The 15,945-nt window shown below is 36.9% G+C and overlaps 1 protein-coding gene across 1 annotated transcript in view; it reads left to right on the top strand.

The window, feature by feature from the left end:
- Positions 1–15,255, top strand: part of SKOR2 (SKI family transcriptional corepressor 2) — a 51,044-nt gene extending 35,789 nt beyond the window's left edge. The window contains exons 8-9 of the mRNA XM_060173832.1: positions 9,053–9,118; positions 14,061–15,255. Of these exons, the coding sequence (XP_060029815.1) occupies positions 9,053–9,115 (63 nt within the window). The 3' untranslated portion in view covers positions 9,116–9,118; positions 14,061–15,255. The remainder of the gene's footprint in view (positions 1–9,052; positions 9,119–14,060) is intronic.
- Positions 15,256–15,945: the final 690 nt, after the last annotated feature.

Genomic DNA, 15,945 nt, shown 5'->3' with positions numbered 1-15,945 from the left:
TAGTGCTTGTGTTAATGGAGTCTGCTGAGAGTCATGTTTAAAGCAACTTTGTAGTATTTTGTGTCTTTCTCCATTCAAAGGACTCTTTAAATGTCCTTGTATTAGATTTGCCTATACCTGAATCCAGTGGGGAGCAGGAGGAGTTTCTGAGTGACAAGAAATCCCCATAAAGGTTTTAAAAATGTATCTACTACCCTTCCATATTGACACCATGGTGATAAGAACTACTAATCACTTGCTGTGTTTACACTAGTGTCTTCTTTGTTCAGAGAAAATTTTAATTATGGAATTGAAAGTTGACAGAGATAAAATGTTAAGATCTTGCTATTATACATAACAGTAAGTACATCATTTTCAGATACTAAAAACAAAAGTTGCCACACATGTAACCAAGAAATTGTAATTTCAGGGCAGTACTGAATATAGAAAAATAGACATTAGAAAAGTAAATGATATCATTTAGCCTGTCTACAGTTACATACCAGTTACATAATTAAAAATATTTTTTGATACTTAGTATATTTAGTAAAAGAGAGAATAGTATTGTATCCCTGTAATAAGCAGGCAGTGTTGATAGAAAAATGTCACTTGTCTTTTGACACATTTGGTAGACGAATATGTTGCAAAATATTTGACTGCTATATGTTCACTTTTCTCAACAATTTCATTAACAATATTCCTCTTGATAGTAAATTAATCCTGTTTACAATTAAATTTGTTGGGAGAAGCTAGAATTTCTCTCCAGCTGCGGATTTACCATATAATCCCTGTAATCTACAAAGACAAGTATAAATTAAGGGTTTGGGAATTGGTGAAACAGATATGATTTGTCACCATGTGCTGCTCCACCTTCCCTTATGTCCCTACTAGAAGATACAGAGTGTTTGTACACTACCTCCAGAAAATGTCATGCTAGCCTTCTTCAGATAACTGACAGTACATGTTTGTTGAATGAATCACCTATGCATCCTTCTGATCCAACTCTAAAACAATCCCTTAATGCTTTTCCAAGTTTCCCTGACTTGGTTCTACTTTTCCCAAATGTTCTTTTGTACTGCCAGAACTACCAAAGGAAGGCATACTAGTGAATCATGGAGGATTCTGCACTGCATTTGTGCAGAAAAAAAAAAAAAAAACAGTAAATGTTAAGGTCTGCAAGCTTGAATTCAATACTCATCCCATGTTATTCACTATGTCAGCTCCTCATTCACAGGACCCTGTTTTAAATTTAACCTGGTTCCCTGCTAGGTATGTAGCAAGATATAGCTATATAATGAACTGGGAATGGACTGCCAGTCCAGTATGAGTGATCAAATTAATGGCATGCTTCTTCTCAAAAGTAATAGTACTTCCAAGAATGAAACTGTTTTCGTGCAGGAAGCACCGGTGTTCATATTACACTATTTGTTTTAGCATTGTGACAGCAGACTCATATTTTCCTAGAATCTTCTAGTCTCTTACTCAGATTATTGTATTTTCTAAAGTTCCTGGGAGAGAAATGTCTTTGGAAAATCCCATCTAAAGGTTAGCAAGAAGTTGCTAGTTATCGGTGTAACTGACTTTCTCAATATTTGTAGTTGAATAGTCTAATTCAACAATAAATATGGCTGCATGCTTTGCTCCCTAAAAACAACAACTTTATTTTATAAAGTTTATAGAGCATACATTACAGAATCCTCATTTGCCTACAGAATAGGCACTTACCCCTAAATTTTGAAACATCAACCTACCTTATCCTGCAATCATGGAGAATTCAAGTATATTAAAACCATCAGATTTTGTAACAATTCCCATAGGCCCACAATGCATTTATCGTATGCAGTTACAAAGCATTCTTATTCAAAAGATTGTGTTGAAAGCATCTTGGGTATCATTGCCACAGAAAGAAAAATTATGAATTTTGTAGCTCTAGCATTTTTAGATTCTCTGTTGACTATAATTTCTACATCATTGCTTCCTTCTTGAGTTTGTTAAATGCAAACTTGTGATGGCTGTAGAGTCAGATGATTTGACTCGTGCATTTAGAAATGAAGTTATATTTATCTCAATGTGATACTTAAAGCACATACACTTTATTTAACAATTATGCATAGGCCAGAAGCTAACTTTTTAAAAATAACTTTAAATTAGCTTTAATACTTAACACAGTTTATCTAAAGTCTTCCACCTCCCCCTGAGTTTCCAAATACTTAAAATATTTTTGTTATTAAACCCTTTAAGACTTTTTTACACAAACAAATAGATATATCCCCTTTGCTACAAACCAAATACCAAAGCTTCATATTTTAGAAAGTTTGTGAAAATGTTAGTGGGCATAGTAAAGAGTAAGTTTCCTTATTATTGAGTGAGTTGTGATCATATGAAAAAAATACTAAATTTAAGAGCAAAATCCATCACCCTTAAGGGTCAGTAATTGGTAAGCAAGTAATTTAATATTATATGTCTATTATATCTTTTTTTTTTGCCTCCAAGGTTATTGCTGGGGCTCAGCAATAACCTTGGAGGCTATTTTTTCCCTTTTGTTGCTCTTGTTGTTTATCTTTGTTGTTGTTATTGCTGCCATTGTTGGATAGGACAGAGAGAAATTGAGAAAGGAGGGGAAGACAGAGAGGGAGAGAGAAAGATAGATACCTGCAGTCCTGCTTCACCTGCTGTGAAGCGACTCCCCTGCAGGTGGGGAGCTGGGGACTTGAACCAGGATCCTTAAGCCAGTCCTTGCACTTTGCACCACCTGTGCTTTGCACCACCTGCGCTTAACCCATTGTGCTACATCTGACTCCCTTATATCTCAATTTAAATTTTTTAGAGATTCTAAAGATGCTATTCAATGTATACCCGTTTGATTAAAGTTTCTTTTCCCAAGGAATGGTGAATGTAATTTACAGCGTGAGCTGAAACCATTAAGATTATTTTACCTTGATAAGTTTTATTGTTGTTGTTATTATTATTATTATTATTATTATTATTATTATTAAGTTGGCAGTCGTATTCTTAAACAAGTACATGTTTGTTAAAGCTACAACTGTGAGTTTATTGAAGACATACAGCTCTTCAGTCAGTTCTTGAAGGTCATTCAGAAGCTGCTATGGAGAACACATGATAAATGACCAGACCCAAATACACATTCCTTGACCTTGCTGGATTGATATCAAGAAGTGTGTATAGATGGTGAAAGTGTGCCAGTCCTGAAGTGCCCTCTGCTGTTTTTCTAAAATTCTGCAGTCACAGCCAGTCAGGGAGAACAGTTCTCCAAGGTCTTCATTAAAAGTCCCAGTTAAAATCATGTTCAATCAAGAGATTTAGCACCAAAGTTTCATTCACTGTGGGCTTGTAAACACACACAGAGAGAGAGAGAGAGAGAGAGAGAGATTATAACTTTCTGATGGTGGGAGTCAAGTATTTCCTTGCAGGAAAGGAGAGATATTTTATTATTGCTACAGGGATGCTCACTTCTTTAAAAATTTTTTCTTATATTTATTTATTTATTTCCCTTTTGTTGCCCTTGTTTTTTATTGTTGTTTCAGTTACTGTTGTTATTGATGTCATCGTTGTAAGATAGGACAGAGAGAAATGGAGAGGGGAGGGGAAGGCAGAGAGGGGGAAAGAAAGATAGACACCTACAGACCTGCTTCACCACTTGTGAAGCGACTCCCCTGCAGGTGGGGAGCTGGGGGCTCAAACCAGGATCCTTATGCCGGTCCTTAGGCTTTGCACCATGTGTACTTAACCCTTCTGCATTACCGCCCAACTCCCAGGGTGCTCACTCTTTGACAAAGGTATAGCTCTCTTCAATGAGAGGGCTTCTTTCTGTCTCTCTTTCTCTTTCTTTCTTTCTTCACTCTTTTTTAAACATTTTATTGAGGGGTTAAGAGTGTACAGCACAGTTGTTGGCATGCAGTTACTGCTTCTGCAGAATAGTCTCACCCCCAACTTAGATCCTTTTCTATTATCTTGCACCAGGACCCCATTACTGCTCCATCTTTCTCTCCTTTCCTTTCTTCCCCAGTCTTTCACTTTGGTGCAATACACCATGTACCAGGACACTGCTCAGCTCTGGCTTACAGTGTTGCTGGGGATTGAATTTGTGTCCTTTGGTGCCTCAGGCATGAAAGACTTTTTGCTTATCCCCTCAGCCCAATATGGTCTGTTTTTGTTTTGTTTTTGTTCTCCAGTGTTCATTAGAATGGGGACTTTCCCAGACTTCTACCCTTTCAACCCAGAGACCTTCAAAAATATCATTTATATACTCTTAAAAAATAGATAATATAGGACAAGGGTAGATAGCATAATGGTTATGCAAACGGACTCTCATGCCTGTGGCTCAGAAATCCCAGGTTCAATCCTCTGCACCACCATAAGCCAGAGCTGAGCAGTGCTCTGGTAAAAAGAAAAAAAAAACCCAGATAATATCTATATCTATATAGATAGATAGATATAGATAATATATGTACTGTTTTGTACCAAATTATTAGCAAAAGATTCCAGAATCTCTGGAAGATTTGGGTTTTGTGTTTAAATGTCAAACAAAAGACAATTTCTATAGGCCTGAACTTCCAGCCATGGCAGTTGCTTGTGTGTGAGCTGAGAGGTGGCATAGTGCATAGTGTTGGCTTCTCATGCATGAAGTCCTGAGTTCAGTCTCTGTTATTGCATGTATCAGAGAATGCCGTGGTCCATTCTCATATTCATTCTCTCTCTCTCTCTCTCCCTCTCCCTCTCCCTCTCCCCCCCCTCTTCCTCTCTCTCATACATATATTTGAAAAAAAGATTCACCATAAGTAGACCACAATAAGTCTTTCCCCAGTTTTTAGGCATATTGTCATGCATCTTTTTTTTAATTTATTGGTGATTTAATAATTATTAACAAGATTGTAAGATAGCAAGGGGGTATAATTCCATATAGTTCTCACCACCAGAGTTCCCTGTCCTATCCCTTCCACTGGAAACCTCCCTATTTTTTAAAAAATATTTTATTTATTTTGTTTATTTATTAAATAGAGGCAAAGAGAAATTAAAAGGAGAGGGATGAGGTAGAGAGGAAAAGAGACAGAAAGACACCTGTAGCCCCAGTCATGAAGCTTTCCTTCAGCAAGTGGGAACCAGGGGCTTGAACCTGGGTCCTTACATACTGTAATGTGAGTGCTTAACCAGGTGTGCCACCACTTGGCCCCAACTTCCCTATTCTTTATCCCTCTGGGAGTATGAACCAAAATTCTTTTTGGGGTGCAGAAGATGGGAGTTCTGGCTTCTGTAATTGCTTCTCCACTGTACATGGGCACCAGCAGGTCAACCCATACCCCCAGCCTATTTCTATCTTTCCCTAGTGAGGTAGAGTTCTGGAGAGGTGAGACTTGGGGACACATTGGTGAGGGCATCTGCCCAAGAAAGTCATAATGCAATCATAGTAGCAATTTTGTGACTGAAAATTGCCATGCATCTTGACAATCAACTTTGTTTCTTAGTTAACAGTCATTTCTTTCTCCTTCTGAGATACTGGTCCTCCTGAATGTATAAGCTCAAACTAATTATCTCTCATCATAAACTAGGAAGATATTTATTTATGCATTTATTTACTTGTAATACACCAATACTTTTGATAGGTTACAACCAACTAGGCAATTTAAAAGTTACATAACAACTTTGGGTGAGGGCGTTATCCATGCCAATCTTGGTGATTTCCAAGCTGGTCAAAATGAAAAGAAAGCTTTTATAAGTTCTATTATATGAGAGTTGTGTAATATTAATTAGGTTATATGAGTCTATGGATCCAGGACTCTCAACTGTGAGGAGTGTTTGCTGAGTTCTTTGCATTTCATAGTATCTGAAGCGCTATCAATTACAAGAGGTATTACTCAATCTTTCATAAAGAAGAAAACTTCCAACTATTATTCTAAGATATATTGTCCTGGTAAGCTCTTCTTCCAGTCTGTCTGCATTGGTGTATTCTTTATCATTCTTGACTTAAATACATGATCAAGGGGCACAGCAGGTTAAGCGCACATGGTACAAAGAGCAAGAATCAGCAGAAGGATCCTAGTTCAAGCCCCTGGCTGCCCACCTGTAGGTGGGTGACTTCACAAGCAGTGAAGCAGGTCTGTAGGTGTCTTTCTGTCCTCCTATCTGTCTTCCCCTCCTATGTCCATCTCTTTCTGTCCTATCTGGCAATGACATCAATAACAACAATAATAAAAACCACAACAATGATAAAAACAACAAGGGCAACAAAAAGGAAAATAAATAAAATATAAAAAATTCAAAAAAATACATGATCTTTTGCTTGAAACTTTTAAAAATTATTATCTTTATTTATTTATTGTATAGAGACAGTCAGAAATTGAAAGGGAAGGAGGAGATAGAGAGAGACAGAGAGACACCTGCAGAACTGCTTCACCACTCATAAAGCTTTCTCCCTGCAGGTGGGGACTAGGGGTTCGAACCTGGGTCCTTGTGCATTGTAACATGTGCACTCAATCAGGTGCACCACCACCCAGCCCCGACTTGCAACTTTCTTCTTTAGTTCTGTTGGGTTTTATTTATCAGTAATTTCATTTTAATTAGATGAACACCCAGTCAATGTTTAAGGGAATAGTTCTTCACACCAAGTAAAATTATAGTTTGAACATCTGGTAATCAAATGTGCTTATTTGGAAATGTCCATTTTTTTTTTCTGAGTCCTTTTTCTTTTTTATTTCCAGCTTACCATCTTTTTTTTTCCATCCTACCATCTTAATAAGTGTTAAGATTGTTGTTTCTGGGAGGAAGGGGGAGAAAGAAAAGCCAGTGGTATTCTGACTTAGATCTGAGAGTTATGTCCTTCAGACTGTTTTTTTTTTGGGGGGGATAGGATGAGCTTACTGACTTTTATGAGAGGGCCTATTGTGATGGTAGTTTATCACGTAGTTCTTGGCACAGACAGAGACTCAATAAATCTTTGTGTCATCTAACCTGATGTGAGGATTCTAAGTGGGAGAAAGGCACACGTATATTCTATTGTGTGATTCTTCATACCCCAAGGTTTATGTTCTTTCTACAAGTCACCCTAGAAGTACTTTTCTGTTCAATGTTCTATTGTATCATGAATCTAAAAAGAGAGGTGATTTATGTGTTTTTGGTATAGCAAAGCATACATCATATTTGAAAAATCAAGATTCAGATAGTGTCTCTGTTAATAGCAGGTATATCATAACCAAGAGTGAAGAGTTAACCTGAGTAAATCTTATGTAGCTATTCTTGCTATAACTATCTAGTTGATTTCAGTTCACGTCTGAAATAGGAGATTAAGACTCTGAACTTTCAGTGGTACTGTATGTATCATTAATTTCAATGTTGTTAGCTATATCTTTATCAAATATGCAGCTGTTAGATACATTTATGTTGTGACTACATACCAAAATAGTGAGGTGGTTATTTTAGTCTTTCCCTAAAAACAATTTGATATAATTAACCAGTTATTATGACCAAATGGTCCAGCTAATCTTCCACTACTAGTATCTTGCAAATTCCTAGCTTCTTCCCATTAATCATATCATATTTAAGGAGATGTGAACCAGGAGAGTAAACTAGAAAAACACTAGAAATGTAGGGGAATGAATGTAACAGTATCCCCAAAATGGTTGCCTAATTGGATGAAAACAATTTTACTTATTTATTCCCCACTGCTTTTACATAACATCTGTATTTCAGAAAATTGAATAGTAATTCCTTTAAATGTAAAATTGAGTCATATCTCTCAAGCCCTGAATTTAGCTTTGTAATGATAAAGGTAAATAGTATAATGATAAGGTATTTTAATTGGGGTTAGTAGAGAATCAAATCTAAATAATACAAGTAGCTAATTTCAGCCATTTGAATTTTCTAATGAAAAGTTGTGTATCAAGTGTGGTAAACTTTAATTCAAAGCCGAGACATTGAAAAGCACTTTAGGTTTAATCAGGTATAATTCTCAAGGGTCATTTTTTTCCATGTAGTGCAGTTGTTTCTGATGTTTCTTCATAGTCATTAAGAAATTACCCATAGTAATGGTTTGTGTTCAGTTAGTTTATTTTACTGTGATTTATAATGATAGCATGTGTACCATTGTTAATTGAATTAAAGATTATATTGAACTAATTTATGGTCACATTCTGGTCCTGTGACCTTAGTTTTTGTACCTAAATTCATAATAATAATATTAGTATTAGATCTAAATTGTAAAGACATTAAATTATTTTAAATGTTTTTTTAAGTTTTAATTATTTTTATTACTTACTGGATAGAGACAAAGAGAACTCAAGAGGGAAGGAGAAAGAGAGAGAAAGAAAGGAGTGCAATGCTGCTTCACTACTTGTGAAGCTTTTCCCCCTGAAGGTGGCACCCAGGGTCTTGAACTTGTATCCTTGCCCATTGTAACATATAATCAGGTATATCACTGCCTAGCCTCTAAAAGAATTTTAAAAAATTTTTTTGCCTCCAGGGTTATCACTAGGGGGTAGGTACCTACACTACAAATCCACTGCTTCTGGAGGCCATTTTTTTCCATTTTTGTTGCCCTTGTTGCCCGTGTTGTTCTTATTATTGTTATTGCTGCTGGATAGGACAGAGAGAAATCAAGAGAGGAGAGGAAGACAGGGGGATAGAAAGATAGATACATGTAGACCTGCTTCACCGCTTGTGAGTCACCCCCCCTGCAGATGGGAAGCCAGGGGCTTGAAGCAGGATCCTTCCACCGGTCCTTGTACTTTGCACCACGTGCGCTTAACCTACTGCACAACCACCCAGCCCCCAAGAATTTAAAATTCTTTAAGTGAAATTAACTCATGAATCTTAGAGACTACCTGTAACAACAGTGCATGTGCTCATCTGTTCACTTTGATTTGCTTTTGAGCTGGCTTTAGGGCTATTATGCCTCAGAAGTTCTAAACTACTGAGCTGGAGACATTTTCTCCATGGGAGGAACAATTCACCATCAGATTATTAGGCATAGGTCTCCATTGCACCTCTTTTTTTTCAGATTTAACTTACCTGGATCGTTTTACTTGTTTTCTTTCTTCCTTTCTTTCTTTTCATCTTACAGATTCCTTATGCAGCCAGCTTGATCAGGAAAGAAAAGCTTGGCGCTCACCTCAGCAAAAGCTAAAAGGTAAGCTCATGCAAGGAAAGAGATATGTCTTAACTCTCTAAATTGTTATTTTTTGGTCATGTTCCTTATTAATAAGTTTGAAACAGCTCAGCAAGATTGGTTAAGTTACACTTACTATTGATATAATGATTTACGATGAACTCCAGTATGTATATGCCTGGGTCTTCCTAATGAATTTTTAAAATGTGGTAATAAGTTCCATGGGAAATTCCTAAAATTAAGTAAATTCTCTACAGTCTCGCTTTTCTGCTACCAAAAAGTCTTCCCAAAGTCCAACTTTCAGTGAGTTGCTTATAAATGATGAAATGAACAATTTGAAGCAAAAAAAAAAAAAGTTCTGGCTTAGGAATAGTAATTTTTTTTTCTTTAAACCAATAACATTTTTCTGTAGCTGAAGTTGAGTTCAAGCTGATATTCCTGGCAGTGACTTTTATTTATTTATTTATTTTTACTTAACATTTTTTCCCCTTCTGTTGCTCTTGTTGTTTATCATTGTTGCTGTTATTATTGTTGTTGTTGTTGTTATTACTGTCATCGTTCTTGGATAGGATAGAGGGGAATTGAGAGAGGAGGGGAAGACAGAGAAGGGGAGAGAAAGATAGACACCTGCAGACCTACTTCACTGCCTGTAAAGCGAACCCCCATGCAGGTGGGGAGCCGGGGGCTCAAACCGGGACCCTGATGCTGGTCTGTGTGCTTTCCGCCATGTGCAGTTAACCCACTGCACCACCACCTGGCTCCCAGCAGTGATTTTTAAAAGACAGATACTCTGGATTGAAAAAAAGAAGAGAATTAATACCTACTGATAGTATTCAGAATATACCAAAACATTCCAAAACCAACTTTTTTTGTTTTGGAAAAGAATGCATATATAATTGTTAAAGTGAAGGAATGCAAAAACCTCAGACATAGTTGTGTCTGTAGCAATATGTTAAGATGACCTTGACAATTAAAATTGCTATATCAAGGGAAATTCAGATGCAGCACTTATAGTGGTGATTGGCCTACTGAGGTTGCAGTCAATCATCAATTCAGTCCATTCCCATCAAAATGATTCCTCCCACTCCTCTCTGGAATATATTTTTAACTCAATAGAACTTATTGGCAGAAGGAATTCTGTACAATGTAGACTTACAGCTCTGTTTCTTCCCTCCATGCCTCTCCTCTGCATATTACAGGTCTTTTCTGCCTTGCACAGATGACAAATCTACTCCTTGCCATCTATTCATCATTTGTCTAAAGTAATGATAATTTGTCATGTTTCATCAGGACTTCAAAAGTCACTGCAAAACAGTCATGCATCTGTTTTCCCTTCATTTTATACATATGAGACTGAGGTATAGAAAAGAGATGTGTGATGTTTAATGTCCATGTTACAAAAAACAGGAAGAGATTCTAGTTCTTGATTTTAAATCTAATGCCTAATTTCTCCAGTGTATGCATTTTCTGTCTTCTGTGAGCAAATGATTATACAATAAAGACATGCACAGAATAAGACATTCTGTTTCTATCTCCATGAAGTAATATATAACTGGGTCTGTGAATTGTCTGTATTCTGTAAATTCAAACATTTCTCTTAAATCTGAGGTTGACTTTGGACAATTTCTTACCGTAGTTGACCAGGGAAGCAGTAGCAATGTGAAATGTATAATTTTACAACATGTAGATTCCAGTAAGTCTTAATTCAGAGGACAATTGAAGCAAAACCATCCAAATTAGTGCTGATAATCCCATAGGTATAATGTCTCTAAAGTGTCAAATGAATGCTCTTCCAAATCATAGAAGATATGCTTTGAAGCATAATGTACATTCATCAACTAAAGTACAACTCTTTTTCTGTTCTTCCCAATTCCCTGATTCATCTTTCCTGCTTGTCAGATATGGGTTGCACTTGCACCTACAACATAAGAACTTACTGCCCAGAAACCATGTCTCTGATGGTGACAAAGCACACAGCTAGGTGGAAAGATTGATTTGTTCTAGTAACTAATGCTTCCTCCATGCTGATTTTGTTTCCATCCTTGCAGACAACAGGGATTTCTCTAAGTAGGCCCTGGTGTTTTCAGAAGATTAGTGGTTACTTAAATGCTGAGCTAAATCAGCCAAGCAGAGAATCACAACCATATTGTTAGAGTCAGTATTTGATTCTCAACATGCCAGGCCTGCAAGGAATTACCCCATGAGAGATTACAAAATAAAACTCACTATACCAAAGGAGAGAGACACATTCTGTCTTGCTGAGTGACCACAGGTTTCCAAATTAGGGACTGATGCATTAATGTCTTATGCAAGAGTGACCCTTAAGGTAGTGTGCTGTGTTCTTGCCACTCAGTGGATTCGAATATGACTATTAAGAGGAGGAAGCTTTTCAAAACCACAGGCAATCCACTTAATAAACTCAGCAAGTATTGCCACATCTCACTGTGCTACACATCTTATGTCCAATGTTAGGACTAAGAAATCTATGTTGAGTCAAAATAAAGGTTCACCCAGATCAAGATACTAATTGTGTAATTTCATTTAAAAAACTAAACTGTGGTTCTTAACAATGCCAACCTCAAAAATTTAGGCATATACATTGAATATTCTTTACTTTTACTTGGTAAAGACTTAAAGCTCCATTAGCCATGAGTTTATCTAAACCTTTCTTCAACCTGAACATAGTTCCCCTTTGGCCCAATGAATTCTATTTGTTTAGCTACCAACTGTGTAAAAGGATGTTTATTTTATATATCTTCACTCTACCTTCTAAAATAAGCCCAAGAATCAGGAAATAGCTCACTAGTAGATCTTATCAGAGACAAGGTCCTGGGTTTAAACCCCAGAGCCACTAGGGAGTCCCACAGATAGCACACAGAGACCACCACAGGTGGTCAGCAGTGTTGTAGTGTTTCTCTTTTCTCTGTTTTTCTCACTTTCTCTTTTTCTAAAGAAAAAAGAAAAGGGGGGGCATCAGACTACCCAATAGTATCACACATGTACCAGGCCCTAATTTCATTTCCTGAAGCCACACTAAATCAATAAATTAATCAGTCCAAAGTTGATTAGCTACACTACTCTGTATTTTGCTTCATCTCAAGCTACAAGTATGTTAGGAATGATTTTGAAAACTTTTTTAAAGTGTGTATACAACTTAAAATAGTCCTTTCATTTTTAACATCAGGATTTAGGTGTTCCTTTGACCCAATCCTGCCAAATACTCCAGTGTTATCTGCATCAAGTTTGTACACCAAATAAAAAAATGCATAACATCAACACAAATTTAATTATTTCTTTACATTTTTTCCCAAGCATCTTTTATCACTATGGAAATTTCATCCACATACCTAGTTGAAATATCTATGTATTTCACAAAGGAAAACTCAATTATTTTACATAAGTAGAAAGTAAATTGGGGGAAATGACTTGTTCACAGTTACACAGAAATCCACTGACCAAAATTGGAAATCATCATTATTAATTGAACATTAACTCTGCCAGCTACTGGGAAAAAGTTTTGAGGGAATATGGTTTTGAAGTCTGACATTATCTTCCTGTGTTATATGTTTTTGACTATTTTAATTTACTTTTAAGTATTTATTTATTTAAGGCCAGAGTACCACTCCACTCATATGTGGTACCAAGGACTGAACTCTAAGCCTTAAAATACGAAGGGGCTTTTTGCTTGTTTGGCTTTACATTTTATTGTGTTTTTTTTTTAATTGTTTACAGTATAGTTGTTAACATCTTCCCATGATAGGTCTCTGCAAAACATTCTCACCCCCACTTTGGTCTTTTTCCACCATCAAGTATCAGGACCCCAAAACCCCCCTATCCCGTTCCCGCTTCTCCTTCACCAGAGTTTTCTGCTTTGGTGCAAAACATTCAAGTCTTGCTCTTGACCAGCTGAACTTCATCCCCACCACTCCCTGTGTTATATTGAGTCACATAATTTCATCTCTTTGAGTCTTGTTGTCATCTATAAGTTGTGGGTAGCCAAATCTGACCAAAATCTCTTCAACTCTCAACCTCTCTACTTTCTTTCTTTCTTTCTTTCTTTCTTTCTTTCTTTCTTTCTTTCTTTCTTTCTTTCTTTCCTCCTCTCTTTCTTTCTTTCTTTTTTTACTTCTTTTTTTTTCATTAGAACATTTCTCAGCTCTGCTTTATAGTGGTGCCAGAGATTGAACCTGGGAACTTAGAGCCTCAAGTATGAAAACCTGTTTGGGGACCAGGGGCTCAAACCTGGGTCCTTGCACATTGTAACTAACATGTGCACTCAAGTAGGTGGCCCCCACCCAGCCCCGCCATATTTAATCTTTTAAAGCAAGCTGTTCAGGAAAATATTGCTGCCTTAACTATTTACATCATGAAGAAGACTGAAATACAGAGAAATGAGCAAGTTACCTGTGATCTTACTCTAATGAGTGAATTTGAACTAGGATATTTGATTTGACAGTCCACACTTCACTCTCCTGGCTTAGTACACATACTGTTAATAGCCCGTTCAATGACTGTGTTGATGTTATATCACAAAGCCTCCAATTATACAGTTAACACACCAGGACAAGAAAAGTAGATATAACCTGGACCATCCAGCCAAGCTGATGGGGCCCTGGAGTTATCTGCTGCATCACAGCAGATTGTCTTAACATTTGCTTCAACAAAATAGTTTCTAGAATATAGCAAAACAGCTTTACTGCTTGAATTAAGAAAAAATACATAGCAAACCAGCATACTCTGATTCAGTAGTTCTGATCTGACTCGATTTTAAATACGTAACACAAGATAGCACATAACTATGTAAAAATAAAGCTACTTTTCTGCTCACTGTTCAAAAATGTCTATCCAAACTGCACTAAAAAATGTCTTTCATTAAAGATATGCTAAATATGACTTTCAATACTTTGTAATTTTCTGGTGCTATTGTGCTGATATTTTCACTCTACTTTTTGTTTTATCCCAGGTGCACAGAACTACTTACTCTTGATCTCTTGTAAGATACAGCCTGCCACTGAGCACTCTGACCCACAAAAGACTGCAGATTGAAAGGGCTTGGGAATCAAATACAAAATCAGGTTCAGGAGAACCCAAGGACAAGTGACCTCAAAGCTGAATGGACAACCCTGTAAGATAGACCATAGTGGCCATTCATTAGTGGGGGGAGGGGGGAGCTAACCAGAGCAGTCAGTGCTTGTCACATCTTTGGGTGGAACCAAAGTTTGAGTCTTTGTGATTTTTAAAAGCCAACTGGACCCAGAACCAGCCATGGTGGAAAATTCAAGGATGGTACCAAGTGCTGTCTGTTCTGCACCTTTGGAGAGAACAGTTCTACAAGATTTCTTTTGCGTTTGAAGAGTTTATTCTTGGTGTAAAGGAAACATAAGACCTGTCCTCGGAGTGGGTGATACATTTCAACAGCTAAGATGGCATCTGCTGTACAAATCTGCTTTTTGTAGCAAACTGGATAGACTTAACATGTGGCCCCTTCCTCTCTGGTACTTTGCCTGCTGAATGAATGAAGATTGTATTCCTCTGGAAATATTTTACAGTTTAATATTGAGTGTAATTAAGAATATAATCATGTTATCAAAAATGGTATTTAACTCTGTTGTAGTTTCTTTAACATTCATGTGGATAAAAAGTCTATAATAAAAAATGCTATGAAGTAATAGTTGTGTTCATGTAGTTAAATGCACATTTGCTTGGGGGCAGTGAATAGAAGTTACTACTTTTTAGAATTATTTTGGCATAAAATATTTGAATAAATTATTTTTGAAAACTGAATTCCTCCAAAAAATGATTATTAAAGTCTAGATTTGATTTGGGAGATAGTCCACCCATTATACCATGAAGCCTTGGACTCAGGTCTGGCCAGGGCCACCGTAAGAAGCACTGTGTGTGCCACTAGAGGAATTTCAGGGATGACGGAGTGGTGCTAGAGTATCTTTTATCTCTATGTCTGTCTCTCCTTCTCTTTTTCTTCTCCTCCTTCTCCTCTCCTCTCTTCTCTATCTCTCTAAAAAAAAAAAAAAGACAAAAATGAAACAGTTGGGTCAAGGATGACACTAAGTGGTACATGATGTTCAGGGTCCTGGGTTCATTCCCTGGTTTACATTTAAAAATAAAATAATAATAAAGTCTAGATCAACTTTTGACCATGATCAGCAACTGGAAGCCTCCACATCACGTTAGAATTATTGCACTGAATGTTGGTGACCGAGTTGACTTGTGCCTTCTTTAGTGAGATGTTGAACCCAAGTCTGAGATAGTTTTCTGCCAAAAGTTCTGCATCCCACAGTTCCTGGAGGTAGATTGAAGTGTCAAAATGGTGAATGCTTCAGAAACACAATTTCTTTTTCTTTTTTAAGATTTCCTTATTGGGGGATTAATGGTTTACAGTTGACAGTAAAATACAATAGTTTGTACATGTGTCATGTTTCCCAGGTTTCCACATAACAGTTCAAATCCCCACTAGGTCCTCTGCAATCATGCAGAAACACAATTTCTAAAGTAGTTCAGGGTTGTATACTAGTCTACTGTGAGTAACCTTCTAACCCAAGGCTGCAGGAAAACTTGCAAACTAAAGGGATATCTCACCAATGGAACCCCTGGACAGATTTTTTTTATAAGAGATTTAAAATGCCATCATACTAGTATTTGATACTTTCTCCACATCATCTTCACAATTGTGAACTACAGAGGAAAAAAACTTCACAATTTACCATTGAGATGAGTGTTCCTTCTTTTAAAAACATGTACTTATGGGGTCCATCTGGTGGCTCACCTAGTAGAGTATGTACTTCATCACTCAAAAAGATACAGTTCAAGCAATGGACTACCACATGATA

Source organism: Erinaceus europaeus, chromosome 15 (assembly GCF_950295315.1).
Source record: "Erinaceus europaeus chromosome 15, mEriEur2.1, whole genome shotgun sequence".
NCBI classification, from domain to species: Eukaryota; Metazoa; Chordata; class Mammalia; order Eulipotyphla; family Erinaceidae; genus Erinaceus; species Erinaceus europaeus.
Note: the sequence above shows the minus strand (reverse complement) of the source record. Positions and strands in the feature narration are given on the sequence as shown.